The 18,128-nt window shown below is 35.2% G+C and overlaps 1 protein-coding gene across 1 annotated transcript in view; it reads left to right on the top strand.

Moving 5' to 3' along the window:
• Window positions 1-18,128, top strand: part of LOC111154986 (golgin B1) — a 107,761-nt gene that overhangs the window by 7,027 nt on the left and 82,606 nt on the right. Inside the window, exons 2-4 of the mRNA XM_022514957.1 lie at window positions 12,202-12,296; window positions 13,055-13,207; window positions 13,418-13,570. Of these exons, the coding sequence (XP_022370665.1) occupies window positions 12,204-12,296; window positions 13,055-13,207; window positions 13,418-13,570 (399 nt within the window). The 5' untranslated portion in view covers window positions 12,202-12,203. The remainder of the gene's footprint in view (window positions 1-12,201; window positions 12,297-13,054; window positions 13,208-13,417; window positions 13,571-18,128) is intronic.

The raw sequence follows: 18,128 nt of genomic DNA, 5'->3' as shown, positions 1-18,128 counted from the left end.
GTCCTTATTTTTAAGGCTTTTCAGTGGACAGAGCTAGGAAAATAGAAGTACTAAAGTAAAAATACCTTGTAAGTTCATACTGATACTTTCAATCCAAATTCAAGATCAGTTTTTATCTTGAGGTTTTTAATTTCTTGTTTTATACCTGTATTTCCTTTTTTTTTTTTTTTTTAAGGATTTTATTTATTTATTTGACAGACAGTGAGAGAGGGAACACAAGCAGGGGGAGTGGGAGAAGGAGAAGCAGGCTTCCTACTGAGCAAGGAACCTGATGCGGGGCTTGATCCCAGGACCCTGGCATCATGACCTGAGCCAAAGGCAGACGCTTAACGACTGAGCCACCCGGGCGCCCCGACCTGTATTTCCTTTTTTCGTACTGAAAATCTGATAGAATTACTATGCCTGTGAATTGCTCATTACTTCAATTCCACATGACACATACACAGTTGTCAAGGAATAACTGTACTGATACACCACCACTAATTTTGGTTATTGCAAACAGTTCTAAAAGTTTTTTTTTTTTTCTTTTTGGATATGTTATTCACATTCCTCCCAGTTTTTCTGTACAGTAGCCATATATATTGTCAGAGCATATAATCATTAAATATTATGTTCTCTGCATCCCAGTCTTAGTTCTACAAGTAACTGTATATTTAGTGCTTACCACCAGTCTTTATGATGATGATTCTTTTTTTTTTTTTTTAAGTTATTTATTTGGAAGAGATAGAAAGAGAGCATGAGAGTGAGAGAGCATGAACAGAACGAGAGGGTGAGGGAGAAGCAGACTTTCCACTGAGAAGGGAGCCCGGTGCAGGGCTGTATCCCAGGAACCTGGAATCATGACCTGACCCAAAAGCTGATGCTTAACTGACTGAGCCACCCAGGGACCCCATAATGATGTTTCTTTAGTCATTTTGGTTGTCTCAAGCCTTCTCTTTAATAGATGCCTTAGGAAAGTCTCATGGGAAATTTTATCATGAATTTTCTTGCTTGCTTTTAACATTCTCTCTGCGTTTTTTATATCTGAAGGTCATTTTTGCTGAAAATAAAATCCTTGGCTCACATTTTCTTTCCTTGAATATCTCAAATCTGTAACTCCAGTTTTTTTCTGGCAAACACATTGCTGTTGAAAAGTCTGAGGGTGGTCTTCTTTTCTTTTCTTTTTAAAAAATTTTACACATGATCTTTTGGCCTGAATTACAAAGGATTATTTTTAAGTCCATTAATTTTACTGGAATGTCTTGTTGATCTTTCTGGGTTGTTACTCTCTGCTACATGGTGGGCTTTTTCAATATGTAGCTTCAGACTTCAGGAATTAAAAATTTCAGGTAAGTATTTTTTAGTTTTGGTTTTTTGTTTTTTTTTTTTTGGTGTGTGTTTTTTCTGTAACTTTTTCTTCTTCAGGGAATTTGACTCATCAATCTTTACCACTTTCTCCTGATTCCTTTTTTATGACCTAACTTTAAAAATTTTTTTTTAAATAAATTCTTAGGAATAATTTTAGGTTTACTATAGAAAATATGCAAAGATAGTTTAGAGTTCAGTATGCTTCTGACCCAGTATTCCCTAATGTTAACATGTTACATTAGCAAAGTGCATTTGTCAAAACTAAGAAACAAGGATTGAATCATAGCTAAACTCCATATTTTCTCCAAATTTCATTAGTTTCTCCATTAACTATTCCAGGATCAAATTATAGGGCATCACATTGTGTGTAGTACATTTCTTTTTCTTTCTCTTTCCTTTTAAAAATTGAGACGATCATAGAATCATATGCAGTTGTAATAAAATAAAACAGAGATCCCTTGTACAGTTTGTTTTGTTTCCCTTAATGGTAAAAATTTTAGAAAATTGTTGAATATCACAGTGAGGATACCAACATTAGTACATACCCTGTTTTATTTGTATACTTGTCTCTGCATGTTTGTGTGTGTGTAAGTTCTGTACAGTTTTATTACTTGTGTAAGTTCATGTGTCCACCACCACAGTTAAGATATTGATCTGTTCCAACACCACAAAGACCCCTTGTGTTGCTTTTTTATAACTTTAGCTACCTTCTTCTACCCTCCTACCTCCAACCCCTCCCTAAGTACTGGCAGCCACTAATCTGTCTTCCATTTCTAAAATTCTGTGATTCCAAAAATATTATATAGGAATAGGACTATATAATATGTAACTTTTGGAAAATTGGCTCTCTTTTTAAAATTCAACGTAATTGGAGACATAGCTAAATTAGTGGATGTATCAGTAATTTGTTCCTTTTTATTGCTGTGTAGTATTCTTTGCTACGTATGTTTAATCATTTTCTTGTTGAAGGACTTCTTTGCTGATTACAATTTTGGGTTTTTAAAACCGAAGCTGTTATGGGCACTAATGTATAGGTTATTGTGTGAATTCTCTGAGATAAAATTGCTGGGTCATAAGGTAGTTGCATGTTTAGCTTATAGGTAATTTCTTTTTTATTTGTAAAATTATTCTTTTTTTTTAACCTTTTTTTTTTAAAGATTTTTAATTTATTTATTTGACAGTGAGAGATCACAAGTAGGCAGAGAGGCTGGCAGAGAGAGAGAGAGGGAAGCAGGCTCCCCGCCGAGCAGAAAGCTCGATACAGGACTCGATTCTAGAACCCCGAGATTATGATCTGAGCTGAAGGCAGCGGCTTAACCCACTGAGCCACCCAGGCGCCCCTGTAAAATTATTCTTTATCTTAACTTTCTATTTTTCTTCTTTTTAATTTTTTTTAAAAATTTATTTGGCAGAGAGACACAGTGAGAGAGGGAACACAAGCAGGGAGAGTGGGAGAGGGAGAAGCAGGCTTCTTGCTGAGCAGGGAGCCCAATGTGGGGCTTGATCCCAGGACCCCGGGATCATGACCTGAGCCGAAGGCAGATGCTTAATGACTGAGCCACCAAGGTGTCCCACTTTCTATTTTTCTTAAGGCATGATTTATTATGATTATTCATTTTACTTAAAAAAAATTTTTTTAGTTTCATCTTCATTGCCAAAATTATTTTTTAAACTTTCAGTTACTTCTTGAGTTTCCTCTTCATTTCTGGGTTTTTCTGTTTTATTTCAAACCAAAGAAAACATGCATGTGTTCAGCAAAGTTTGCAAGTAAATTTGATACATATCTATCATATACCTACTGTTTATGCTCTGCTGCACTGTTAGATGTTGTATAAAATTTATAGTTAGCTATTAATTTTTGTTAAGATTGTTTCAATATTGGAAGTAGATATTGTCATTGTTATTTTTGAGCTTTATTGAGGTATAATTGACAAAAATGTATATATTTAAGATGTACAATGTAATGTTTTTCTATACATATACATTGTTAAATGATTACCTCAATCAAGCTAATTAAAAAATGGAAAATACCCATCACCTCACATAATTGCCCTTTTGTGTGTGTGGTGAGAACATTTAAGATGTACTCTCTCAGCAAATTTCAGGTATCCAATGCAGTGTTATTAACTGTAGTCACTGTGCTATACAGCAGATCCCCAGAATTTGTTCTTCCTGTGTAAGTGAAAGTTTGTATACTTTGACAAACATCTTTTTATTTCCCTCACCCACTTTTCCCTGGCAACCATCATTTTACTGTCTGCTTCTACAAATTTGACTTTTTTAGATTCTAGCATAAGTGAGATCGTGCAGTATTTGTCTTTCTGTATTGGCATTTATTTCACTTAGCATAATGTCCTCCAGGTTCATCCATGTTCTCATAAATGACAGGATTTCATTGTTTTTTTTAGGGCTGAGTGAGATTCCATTGTGTATATGCAACATATTTTCTTCATCTGTTCATCTGTCAATGGACACTTAGGTAATTCTGTATTTTAGCTATTGTAAGTAATGCTGCAATGAACATGAAATTGCAGATATCTCTTTAAGATACTGCTTTCTTTTCCTTTGGATATATATCCAGAAGTAGGATTGCTGGATCATATGGTAGTTCTGTGTTTAATTTTTTGAGGAATCTCCAGACTGTTTTCTATAATAGCTGTATCAATTTATATTCCCACCAACAGTATACAAGCCTTCTTTTTTTTCTCCACATCCCGGCCAATGCTTGTTATCTGTTGTCTTTTCGATAATAGCCATTCTAACAGGTGTGATGTGATATTGTAGTTTTGATTTATATTTCCCTGATGATCTTTGGTGTCGAGCATTTTTTCACGTATTATTTTGGCCATTTATATGTCTTCTTTGGAGAAATGTCTGTCCAGTTCCTTTGCCCATTTTAAAATAAGGTTGTTTTCTTGCTATTGAGTTGTTTGAGTTTCTTGTGTATTTTGGATATTAATCCTTTATCAGATGTTTGCAAATATTTTCTCCCATTCTGTAGGTTGCCTCTTTATTCTGTTGTTTCCTTTGCTGTGCAGCTTTTTAGTTTGATACAATCTCATTTGTCTTTTTTTGCTTTTGTTTGTACTTTTCGGGTTGTATCCAAGAAATTATGTCAAGAAGCTTCCCCCCATGCTTTCTTCTACTAGTTTTATAATTTCAGGTCTTGCATTTAAGTCTTTAATACAGTTTGAGTTGATTTTTTTATGTGGTGTGAGATAAGGGTCCAGTTTTGTTCTTCTGCATGTGGATACCAGCTTTGTCAGCACTGTTTATTAAAGGGACTGTCCTTTCCCCATTGTGTGTTCTTGGCACCTTTTTTTAAAGATCAATTGGCTATAAATATATGGATTTCTTTCTTTCTTTTTTTTTTTTAAAGATTTTATTTATTTATTTGACAGACAGAGATCACAAGTAGGCAGAGAAGCAGACAGATAGAGAGAGAGGTGGAAGCAGGCTCCCTGCAGAGCACAGAGCCCGATGTGGGGCTCGATCCCAGGACACTAGGACCATGACCTGAGCTGAAGGCAGAGGCTTTAACCCACTGAGCCACCCAGGTGCCTCTATGGATTTATTTCTGAGCTCTTTATACTGTTCCATTAGTCTGTATGACTGTTTTATGCAAATATCTTAATGTTTTGATTACCATAGTTTTATGGTATATATTTTTCCCCAAATTATTAAACTTAAATTTTAGGTAGTTAACATACAGGATAATATTAGTTTCTGGAGCAGAATTCAGTGATTAATCACTTACATACAACACCCAGGGCTCATCATAACAAGTGCCCTCCTTAATACTCATCACCCATCTAGCTTTGGTATATTTTGAAACCAAAAGCATGTTGTCTCCAGCTTTGCTCTTGCTCAAGATTGCTTTCTCCATTCTGGGTTTTTTGTGGTTCCGTATGATTTAGACTTTTAAAAAAAATTTTGTGAAAAAAAAAAAAGGAATTGGAATTTTGATAGGGATTGCATTGAATCTGTAGATTGCTTTGAGTGTGGTATGGATTTTTAATAATGTTCTTTGGGTCTGTGAATATGGACATCTTTCCATTTTTATGTTTTTTCTGAATTCCTTTCTTCAATGTGTTATAATTTTCAGTGCATAGATCTTTTACTTCCTTAGTTAAATTTATTCCTAAGTACTTTATTTTTTTTATTTTTTTAAAAAGATTTTATTTATTTATTTGACAGAGAGAGATCACAAGTAGACAAAGAGTCAGGCAGAGAGAGAGAGAGGGAAGCAGGCTCCCTGCTGAGCAGAGAGCCCGATGTGGGGCTCGATCCCAGGACCCTGGGATCATGACCTGAGCCGAAGGCAGCGGCCTAACCCACTGAGCCACCCAGGCGCCCCAGTACTTTATTTTTTTAAACTGCTAAGATAAGTGGGATTATTTTCTTAATTTAGGAGGGATAGCTTGTTGTTGGTATAAAGGAACATAATAATTTTTATATATTGATTTTACATCCTGAAACTTTATTGAATTCATTTATTAGTTGTAATAATTTTTTAAAAAGATACATATTGAAGAGAAAGAGAGAAAAGGGCTAAGCAAGGGGGAGGGCAGATGGAGAGAAACTCAAGCAAACTCCATGCTGAGTGCTGAGCCTGACGCAGGGCTTGATCCCACACTCCTGAGATCATGAGGTGAGCCAAATCAAGAGTTGGACACCCAACGAACTGAGCCACCCAGGCAACTCTAGTCGTTATAATTTTTTGGTGGAGTCTTTAGGGTTTCCTGCATGTAAAATCATGTTATCTGCAAACAGAGACAATTTTACTTATTTCTGATTTGGATGCCTTTTATTTTTTTCCTTGCCTAATTGATCTGGCTAGGACTTCGAATACTATATTGAATAGAAGTGGTAAGAACAGGATCCTTAAACCTGATTTTAGAGGAAAAGCTTTTAGCTTTGTGCCATTGAATGTGATGTTAACTGTGGGCTTATCATATATGGCCTTGATTATATTGAGGTACATTCCTTCTGTACCTAATTGGTTGACAATTTTTATTATGAAAGGGTGTTAAATTTTTTAAATGCTTTTTCTGCATCCATTGAGATGATCATGTGATATTTATCCTTCATTCTGTTAATGTAGTGCATCACATTTGTTGATTTGTGGATGTTGAACCGTCCTTGCATCTTAGGAATACTTGTACTTGACATGGTGTATCATCCTTTTAATGTGATGTTGAATTGGGTATGCTAGTATTTTGTTGAGGATTTTTGCATTTATTTCATCAGGGATACTGGCCTATAATTTTCTTGTAGTGTCCTTCTATGGATTCAGTATTCAGGTGATGCTGTCCTCATAAAATGAATTTGAAAGTATTTCCTCTTCAGTTTTTTTAGAATAGTTTCTATTTTGTGGTTCCTTTGTTCCTTTCTTCTCTTGCTGTTGTCTTGGGTTTTTCAACTTCTGATGTATGGCTTTTCATGTCTTATATCATTTTTAATGCCTTTTAGTCCTTTTGGTTGATTTAGTAGGTTGTAGTTCTGAGTTATTTTGAGCATGGCTCTTTGAGATGCTTCCATTTTCTGTATGGATATTTTGCTCTTTTTCTTATAATAACTTTGTATGGAAATTGTGTTACTTTTCAGGTATTCATTTTTATGTTAATTTAATGTTGCTGAATTTTTAGAAGGAAATTTATTTTGGATAGCTTTGCTTACTTTTCAGAGCTCCCTTTTACCTTGTTTTCCAATGTTGGTTCAAAATGTTGCCATTGGATTTCTGAGATTTCCAGGCTCTTTTTCCACTATCCCGGCTCTCTTTATCTGGGTCTTCCTTTGTTTTCTGTTGACTCTGTCTTAATGAATTTTGATTCCATCCTCAATAGAGACCCTGTTCTGAAAGAGAACCCTGACTCTTCATTTTTGAGAGTTCATGGGGCCCAGACTCTTTAGCCATTTCAGACCTTGCAGGTTCCTTGCATTTAGGTGCCGTTGGAGAAAGGATATACCTCTTTTTCATTTGCTGTTCTTTAATTGGCTCAGCACATTTTCCAGTGAATATCCACTAGCTCCTTTGTGGTTCTCTTGGTATCCTGTCACTTCTTAACAGCTTCTATAGGGGAGCATTATTTTACCTCTGTCCCTTTAAGGTTTTTCACTGGGCCTGAGAATTAAATTACATAGGACAGGTTAACAGGGAAAGCATACAGATTTATTTAGTATAAATTTTAAGTGACACTGGAGCCCTCATAAGGATATGAAGACCAAAAGAAGCAGTTAGAGTGGAACACTTATATATTGAGTTGGACAGAGAGCAGTAAATTGTGATAATGATACAAGGCAAAGGGGTAGTTACTCATGGAGAAGTGACTAGGAAGATAAGGATTCACAGACAAGATTTGTTTCTACAAATTCCCCTCAGCCTCAAGTCTCCATCCCTGCAGATAAGAATGTTACTTTCCCAGGACATCTTCTATGTGAGGTTTTATATCTTGCTTTCAGGAAGAAAAAGGGGAGTTCAGAGCATCTTCTTATACCTGCTGTTTTTCAAGTACCTTTAGCTCAAAATAATCTTTATGTCCAAATGGCATATTTGGGGTGGAACATTCTGCCATCCCCCTTCACTTCCCTCTTCCTTCCATATGGACAGCAACTGACATGCAGATCTTTTGGCTGTTGGTGGTTTGTCTATATCGTGTTTATTTTAGAGTTTGTGGGAAATTTTGCAGCATAGTTTTTGTTTTTTTGTGGAAGCTGTATATAGGTTTTTGGCTTTGTTATCTGCTTTGTCAGTTTTTATGTGGGAATTCAGGAAGATCCACAATCAGTGCTGTCTCCTACACCCATCTTCTCAGAGTCCCATCAGTTGGTTGATTTTGTGTGTGTGTGTGTATGTGCTTGTTCCTAATGTGGTCTGAAAAATCTGAAGATGAAGTGAATTTGTTTGATAAATTAGGTTCTGCTATGACTTTCTTTGATTAGTGCAAATCTCTGTGCCTAATAAAGACTCTTTAGTTTTGGTGTTCATTTCCTTCATTAATGATTACTATAGAAAATTCAATCTCTAGAGTTGAAAAGAAAGTTTAGTCTATGTAATGGTGGGTTGTATTTTTTTTTTTTTAAACTATTGTTATGAGTCTCGCAGCTTGAGTGAGTGGTAACATATGATCCCATTACTTAAATGTGAGCCTGTGTTGTCTTCCTAGTAGTTACATATACTAATACATGTCCTATGTTGCCCTTTGAGGAGTGGTTTTCTTTCCTGTTTCATACATCTTTCCTAAATGTTATATGCTAGTTAGATTATTCAGGATAACCTGTTACAGAAACAAACTCTCCACCACTTCTTTCTTAATTAAGGACCATGATTGCCCTAAACATTATTACTACTCAGAGTAGAAGAAAACTTTAGCAGAAGTTGGTTTTATTCAGGTACTTATTTTGTGCAAGAGCTCTTGTATTTCTCCCTGCTGAGGCTTTTAAAGGCCAAACAACATTTTATCATTAAACATAAAATTTAGCATGATTACTTATAATAGTGCTATGAACAGTATAGTTCTGTTTTGATTTTTCCTACGAAGTATTAATACTTTCACTTTCAAAGAGTTTATGGACTAGCTATTGACATAATCTGAATGAATGAATAAATAAATAATAGATAAGGAATGTAGGAATTTGTGTGTGTTGTGTGTGTGTGTATTTACGTTGTCTTTTTCTTCTTTAATGAGTTTTGTTGGCTTGTATCTTTTAAAGAATTGTCCCATTTCTTCTATGTTGATGAATTTATGGGCATAGAGTTAATTTGTAGTGTTATAGTATTTTAATGTATTTTATAATATTTTAATGTATATTAGATCTATAGTGATGTTTCCTTTCTCATAATTGGTATTGATAGTTTGTGTCTTCTCTTTTTTTCCTTGATCAGCTTGGCTAGAGCTTTATCATATTTTTTGATCTTTTCAAAAAACCAACTTAAAAAATTATTTTAATTCCACTTAGCTAACATGTAGTGTTATATTAGTTTCAGGTGTACAATATAGGGATTAAATAGTTCCTTACATCACCCAGTACTTATCACGACAAGTATACTCCTTAATCCCCATCACCTATTAACCCATCACCCCCCATCTCAACTCTGGTAACCATCAGTTTGTTCTCTATGATTAAGAGTCTGTTTCTTTGTCTCTCTCTCTTTTTCTCCTCTTTGCTCACCTTTTTCTTAAATTCTACACATGGGTGATACCATATGGTATTTGTCTTATCTGACTGACTTATTTCATTTAGCATTATACTTCCTAGCTCCAACCATGGCATTACAAATGGCAAGGTTCCATTCTTTTTTATGACTGAATAATATTCTATTTTATAAATATATATTATATACATATATATATATATATATATCACATCTTTTTCATCCATTTATCGATTGAAGGACACTTGGGCAGCTTTCATATCTTGGCTATTGCAAATAAAAAAAGGAGTACCTGTATCCCTTTGAATTAGTGTTTTTTATCCTTTGGGTAAATAGTAGTGCAGTTGCTGGATTGTAGGGTAGTTCTATTTTTAACTTTTTGAGGAACCTCCATACTCTTTTCCAGACTGGCTGCACGAGTTAGTATTCCACCAATAGTGCAAGAAGTTTCCTTTTTCTCCACATCCTTGACAACACCTGTTGTTTCTTGTGTTGTTGATTTTTAACTCTTCTGACACATGATATCTCATTGTGGTTTTGATTTGCATTTCCCTTATGGTAAGTAATGATGAACATCTTTTCATGTGTCTGTTGGTCATCTGTATGTCTTCTTTGGGGAAATGTCTATTTGTGTCTTCTCCCCATTTTTTAATCGGATTATTTGGGTTTTAGGTGTTGGATTTTGTAAATTCTTCATATATTTTGGATATTAACCCTTTATTGGATATGTCATTTGCAAGTATCTTTTCCCATTCTATAAGTTGCCATTTAGTTTTGTTGATGTTTCCTTTGCTGTGCAGAAATTTTTTATTTTGATGTAGTCCCAACTGTTTATTTTTGCTTATTCTCCCTTGTCTCAGGAGATATCTCTCAAGTTGCTATGGCCAATGTCAAAGAGGTTACTGCCTGTGTCTCTTCTAGGATATTTATGGTTTCAGGTCTCACATTTAAGTCTTTATTTCACTTTGAATTTATTTTTTTGTATGGTGTAAAAAAAAGGTCCAGTTTGTTTGTTTCTTTCTTTTTCAAGATTTTTTTTTGCTTTGAAGATTTTATTTTAATTCAAGTTAGTTAATATATAGTGCAGTATTAGTTTCAGGGTTAGAATTTAGGGATTAATCACTTGCATATAGCATACAGGTGCCTCCTTATGCCCATCATCCATTTACACACACACTGTTCCAGTGTGTCATTTAAAGGCATTGTTTCCTTCTTGATTTTCTGTTTGGATGATCTGTCCATTGATGTAAGTGGGTTGTTAAAGTCCCCTGCTATTACTGTATTATTATGGATTATTCCTTTATGTTTGTCATTGTTTTATGTATTTGGGTGTTTTATGTACTTGGGTATTTGGGTGCTCCTGGGTGGGTGTATAAATATTTACAGTTGTTATGTCTTCTTGTTGGATTGTCTCCTTTATTATTATACAGAGTTATTCATTGTCTTTTGCTACAGTCTTTGTTTTAAACTCCCCTTTACCTGATATAACTATTCCACTCTAGCTTTCTTTTGACATCCATTTGCATGATAAGTATTTCTTCATTCCCTCACTTTGAATCTGCTTGTGTCTTTAGGTCTGAAGTGAGTCTCTTATTGGCAGCATATAGATGGATTTTATTTTTTTTATCAGTCTATCACCTTGTATCTTTTGGTTGGAGCATTTAGTCCATTTACTTTCAGAATAATTGTTGATACATATTTGTTGCCATTTTATTACATGTGTGGTCATTTCTGGAGCTTTTCTCTGATCCTGTCTTGTCTTTCTCTGTTATGGTTTGCTGATTTTCTTTAGTGACACATTTGGATTTCTTTCTCTTTATTCTTTGCACATTTGTTAGTGGTTTTTGATACAAGGTTACCATTAGGTTTGTATATAACTTCTCCTTGATATAGTTGTCTTTGTTACATTTTAGGTCATTTAAGTTTGAGCCCATTCCCTAAGAACCAACTTTTGGTTTTATTGATTTTCTCTGTTTTTCTCTTTTCAGTTTTATTGGTTTCTGCTCTAACCGTAGTTTCTTTTTTATCTGCTTATATTTGTTTTATTTCGCTCTTCTTTTTCTAATTTCATACGGAAGCAGCATAGGTTGCTGATGTAAATTCCTTTTCCTTCTCTGCTAATATAGGAGTTTAATGCTGTTTGAATATTAACATTTTATTATGTTATATTTAAATATTATATTTAAATTTTAGCAAAACCACATAATTTATCAGGAAACCCTCCCTAAAGAATGGCGTTCATGGGGGTGCATAAAAAGAATTTTGCAGCATGATAGGTTTATTTGGCAAAGTAGGAGAAAATAACATGCTGGCCAGGGAAGGAATGTTAGAAGTTCATGTTTGTAAATGAAGTTATGATGAAAGAAAAGGGATTAAAGATAACTTTAAAAATATTATTTGCCACTAAAAAATTACATATCTGTAAAAATATTATTTGCCACTAAAAAATTACATATCTGTATTTTATTTATTTTATTTAGAAAATGTTGGTGGTAATTGAAGTGCAGTGCAGTTGCCACCGAAAAGAACACTATGTAACTACACTGTACATACTCAGATGTATTTTTAAAGGCATCATGCTATTTTCTGTGTCTAATATATATCACCTATACAGTTTATTTCACTTATAGATGATATAGTTACAGTACATGAGAAGTCTGTATCCATTATAGTGATTGCTGTGTTTTCTTTTCTTGCAGAAATGCTGAGCCGATTGTCAGGATTAGCAAATGTTGTTTTGCATGAATTATCAGGAGAGGACACTGATGAGAATATGAGGGCTTCCCTAGACCCTGTGAGTAGCTCTGTTCTGAATTAAACTGATGAGACATATATTCCATGTTCTTCTGAGGGAAAGAATTTAAGATAGAAGGTTTTGAGCAGCCTCCATTTTGCTAGGTGGAAGAGAGGATTTATAAAGTATTGATACTTTATAAATGATCCTTCTCCTGTAAGTTTGTAGTCTGTGAGTCACAGTGAAGGGAATCAAATCCTGGATGAATTGTTTTAACTTCTCCTCAGGTATATATCCTGTTCCCTGGGAAAGGTTTGAATAATAAGTGGCAGAACTGGAGCACCTTTCAGATTTGAAAATATGTTTGCTATTGTAAATTTATCAACACTTCTCTTACAGTTTGTATTATATTTTTTGATAACCACATGAGGAATCAAAAGAAGTCCTTTAGTTTTCTGAAAGACAAGCAGTATTGCCTAGTGGTTAAGATAATTTTATTCAACTGCTCCCTTAAAATTAAATTTTGGGCTCCTCCACTTAATAGTTTGTTATCTTTGCTTCCTTTTATTTTTCTCTTTGTTAAAATTAGGATAATACCATAAGTGAGATAATGTTTTGTTTTGTGAAATGCTTAACATTTACAAAATAATGATTTTAATGGCTATGATAATAGGTATTATTAGATCAGAGTTGGAAAGATTTCTTAAGTATGGAAATGAAATGGGCAAAAGATAAGATGAAGTTGGAATGAAGAAACTCTCTTTTGGACACTAATACTCTTTCCCTGATGCACTGGCAACTTTTTGTCTAAATACTAGGCATTACCCCAAGAATCTGACATGGAATTTAATGATAGGACACAAGAGGATGTTCTGGAGCGCCTGGCTTATGCTGAGCAGTTGGTGGTGGAGCTAAAAGAAATCATTAGAGAGAAGGACATTCAGTTGCAGCAAAAAGATGAAGTTCTACAGGTACTGTGGTTTTTCTCTTTTCTTGCCAAGCATTGGATAAAAAATAGACACGATATTCGCTTAGATTTTTTTTTTTCACTTAGATTATTGGAGAATGTGATTCTTATTTCCCTAATACTGTAAAATGAGGGTTCCTGAGAATACTTTTGTTATGTATAAGGTACATGATGAACAAACATTTATATATTTACTGTCATTGTTCTCTGACAGGAAGAAAGAAAAGCTGCTGATAACAAAATAAAAAAACTAAAACTTCATGCTAAGGCCAAATTAACTTCTTTGAATAAACACATAGAAGAAATGAAGGCACAAGGAGGGACTGTTTTGCCTACAGAACCTCAGTCAGAGGAGCAAGTCTCCAAGGTATGGTAATGGGATATACTACACATTTTCTGAGTGGAAAAGTCTCCCATGATAGTAGATCTTCACAAATCACAAAAATTTATGAGGCTAAAGTAGTACAGCACTAAATGCTGTCCTTTCTTATCGAGCTTGCAGTCTAGCTGGGCTCTGGGCTACACACACACAGAATACAAGGCCAACAGGAAATGTAGACATGAAATGTGACCTAGGCTTTCAGAGAATTAAAAAAGGCTGATGGGACAAATAAATACTGCCGTGAGGCATTTGAATAGGAGAGGCACATTCTTTACGGAGGAATTTCATCTTTGATTAGAAGATTAAACTGTGTGGTCTGTTTAGGTTTCTGCCTCTCTCAGTTCTTTAATCCAGTGACTTGACACAGAATATTCTGTGTCCTCATATAGCCACATGGTAGCGGATTGAAGTTTCATCCATTGTAACTGAATCAACTAGATTGCCTTGGGTTCCTGTTGTAAGGGGTGCTTTCTAGGTTTATGACTGCCGCCAGCAAAATAATTTAAGGTCAAGGTTGGAGACAGGAGTACTGAAAGTGGTGCCTTTTGAGAAATAGAATATTGTCCCAGTACTCACTTTCATTAGTTTCCTTACAGTTAAATCCCAAATATTCACATTTAGTCAGCCTTTTGGTGAACAAGAATCTTCAATTTTTTGAAGTTTGTATAGAATATATGGAGGCTGGCATATCACATGTGCACACTGCAGTTGGCCTAGACTTAACTCTGAATAAGAAATCTATTTATTTTTATTTTTTAAATTATACCTTGTTTTGCTCTTTGATTCACTAGCATTTTTTTTTTAATTTAAATTTAGTTAACCAAGATACAGTACATCATTAGTTTCAGATGTAGAATTCAGTAATTCATCAGTTGCATGTCACACCCAGTGCTCATCACATCATGGGCCCTCCTTAATGCTCATTCACTACTATTCTTATTTCAGTGTATTTAGTTCTTGGGAAATAAGGTTGTAATTGATTCTGTAGGCACAATACTGGGGTAACTGGTTACTTTCCTAGTACCCTGATTAGTCTTTCCTTTCTGGGTCTAATGCTCAGAAGACATTACTTTCCTACTTCAATAGCTTTATTTAACTTCTCAAGGCTTATTTTAGAAGCTTTTTCATTCTTCTCAAATAACTTGTTCATCTTGATTCTTTTCTTCTTGGTTTTTTCCTCTGGTAATTTATTCTTGTAGCTGTGGTTCCAGCCTGTCCCCATGTTGCTTTGTTTCTTCTAACTGTCCCCCTACTATGATTTTTAAATTACCTATTTCGTTTTATTTTATCTTGTTTTTAAATTTAAATTCAATTAGCCAACATATACTACATCATTAGTTTCAAATGTAGAGTTCAGTAATTCATCAGTTGCTCCTTGCTCAGTGGGGAGACTGCTTCTCTCTCTGCCTGCCACTCTCCCTGCCTGTGCTCAATCTCTCTGTCTCCCTCTCTGACAAATAAATAGATAAAATCCTTATTTAAAAAAAAAAAGGAATCTTTCATGGTTTGTCTCCCTCTCTCATGACTTCCCGTTCGGTTTTGCCTCCTTTCCCCTAACATCCTCTGCCTTGTTTCTCAAATTCCAAATATCAGTGAGATCTTATGATAATTTCTTTCTCTGATTGAGTTATTTTGCTTAGCATAGTACCCTCTAGTTCCATCCACATCACTACAAATGGCAAGATTTCTTTTTTTTCTTTGGGTAGCTGAGTAATATTCCATTGTATATATATACACCACATCTTTATCCATTCATCTGTCGACGGACATCTCAGCTCTTTCCATAGTTTGAGCGTTGTGCACATTGCTGCTATAAACATTGGGGTACAGGTGCCCCTTTGGATCACTACATTTGTGTCTTTGGGATAAAACCCAGTAGTGCAATTGCTGGATCGTAGGGTAGCTCTGTTTTCAACTTCTTGAGGAACCTCCATACTCTTTTCCAGAGTAACTGCACCAGCTTGCATTCCCACCAGCAGTGTAGAAGGATTCCCCATTCTCTGCATCCTCGCCAACATCTGTCATTTCCTGACTTATTAATTTTAGCCGTTCTGACTGGTGTGAAGTAGTATTTCACTATGGTTTTGATTTCTGTTTCCCTGATGCCAAGTGATGTGGAGCATTTTTTTCATATGTCCATTAGCCATTTGTATGTCTTCTTTGGAGAAATGTCTGTTCATGTTGTCTGCTTATTTCTTGACTGGATTATTTGTTTTTTTTGGGTGTTGAGTTTGGTAAGTTCTTTGTAGATCTTGGGTACTAGCCCTTTATCTGATATGTCATTTGCAAATATCTTTTCCCATTTCCTACCTTGCCTTTTAGTTTTGGTGACCGTTTCCTTTGCTGTGCAGAAGCTTTTAACTTGATTAAGTCCCAGTAGTTCATTTTTGCTTTAGTTTTGCTTGCCTTTGGAGACGTGTTTGGCAAGAAGTTGCTGCAGCCAAGGTTGAAGAGGTTGTTACCTGTATTCTCTAGGATTTGATGGATTCCTGTCTCACATTTAGGTCTTTCATCTATTTTGAGTTTGTCTTTGTGTATGGTATAAGAATATGGTCTGGTTTCATTCTTCTACATGTGGCTGTCCAGTTTTCCCGGCACCATTTATTCAAGGGACTGTCCTTTTTCCATTGGATATTCTTTCCTGCTTGTCGATGATTAGTTGACCATGGAGGTGAGGGTCCATTTCTGGGTTCTCCAATCTGTTCCACTGATCTATGTGTCTGTTTTTGTGCCACTACTGTACTGTCTTAATGATTACAGCTTTGTAATTTAACTTGAAGTCCAACATTGTGAAACCACCAGGTTTTCTTTTTTCAACATTCCCCTAACTATTTCTGGGTCCATACAAATTTTAGGATTATTCATTCTGTGAAACAAATGTCGATGATATTTTGATAAGGATTGCATTGAATGTGCAGATTGCTCTGGGTAATGTAGATATTTTAACAATATTTATTATTCCAATCCATGAGCATGGAATGTTTTTCCATATCTCTGTGTCTTCCTCAATTTCTTTCATAAATGTTCTGTAGTTTTTAGAGTACAGATGGTCTACCTCTTTGGTTAGGTTTATTCCTAGGTATCTTACGGTTTTAGGTACAATTGTGAATGGGATCAATTTCTTAATTTCTGTTTCTTCTGTCTCTTTGTTAGTATATCCAAATGCAACTGATTTCTGTGTATTGATTTTATAACCTGCTACTTTTTTGAATTCCTGTATGAGTTCTAGCAATTTTGGGGTGGAATCTTTTGGGTTTTCCACGTTGAGTATCATATCATCTGCAAAGAGTGAGAGTTTGACTTCTTTGCTGATTCGGATGCTTTAATTTCTTTTTGTTGTCTGATTGCTTAGTCTAGGACTTCTAGTACTATGTTGAATAGCTGTGGTGATAGTGGACATCCCTGCCATGTTCCTGACAGGGGAAAAGCTCTCAGTTTTTCCCCATTGAGAATGATGCTCACTGTGGGCTACTCATATATGGCTTTTATGATATTGAGGTATGTTCCCTCTATCCCTACATTGTGAAGAGTTTTAAGAAAGGAACCTGTACTTTGTTGAATACTTTTTCTGCATCTATTGAGGGGATCATATGGTTCTAGTGCTTTTATTTATGTAGTATATCACATTTATTTGTGGATGTTGACTACCCTTGCAGCCCAAGAATAAATCCCAGTTGGTTGTGGTGAATAATCCTTTTAAGATACTGTTGGATCCTATTGGCTAGTATTTTGGTGAGAATTTTTACACCCATGTTCATAAGATATATTGGTCTGTAATTCTCCTTTTTGGTGGGGTCTTTGTCTGGTTTTGGGATCAAAGTAATGCTGGCCTCATAGAAAGACTTTGAAGTTTTCCTTCCATTCTGTTTTTTGAAATGGCTTCAGAAGAATAGGTATTAGTTATTTAATGTTTGGTAGAATTTCCTTGGGAAGCCATCTGGCCCTGGACTCTTCTTTGTTGGGAATTTTTTTTTTCTTTTTAAAGATTTTATTTATTTATTTGACAGAGATTACAAATAGGCAGAGAGATAGGCAGAGAGAGAGAGGAGGAAGCAGGCTCCCTGCTGAGCAGAGAGCCCAATGCGGGGCTCTATCCCAGGACCCTGGGATCATGACCTGAGCCGAAGGCAGAGGCTTTAACCCATGGAGCCATCCAGGCACCCCTGTTGGGAAATTTTTGATTACTGTTTCAGCTTCCTTGCTGGTTATGGGTCTGTTCAGGTTTTCTGTTTTTTTCCTCATTCAGTTTTGGTAGTTTTGGTATTTTATATGTCTCTAGGAATGCATCTGTTTCTTCCAGATTGCCTAATTTGTTGGCATATAGTTGCTCATAATACGTTCTTACAGTTGTTTATGTTTCTCTGATGTTGGCTGTGTTTTATCCTCTTTCATTCATGATTTTATTTATTTGGGTCCTTTCTCTTTTCTTTTTGATAAGTCTGGCCAGGGGTTTATCAATCTTATTAATTTTTTCAAAAAGAACCAGCTCCTGGTTTCATTGATCTGTTCTTCTGTTCTTCTAGTTTGTATTTCATTGATTTCT

This window comes from Enhydra lutris, unplaced genomic scaffold (assembly GCF_002288905.1).
Source record: "Enhydra lutris kenyoni isolate GAN:26980312 unplaced genomic scaffold, ASM228890v2 scaffoldscaffold39, whole genome shotgun sequence".
In the NCBI taxonomy this organism is placed as follows: Eukaryota; Metazoa; Chordata; class Mammalia; order Carnivora; family Mustelidae; genus Enhydra; species Enhydra lutris.
The sequence above is the reverse complement of the archived record's forward strand: the minus strand, read 5'-3'. Positions and strand labels throughout refer to the sequence as shown.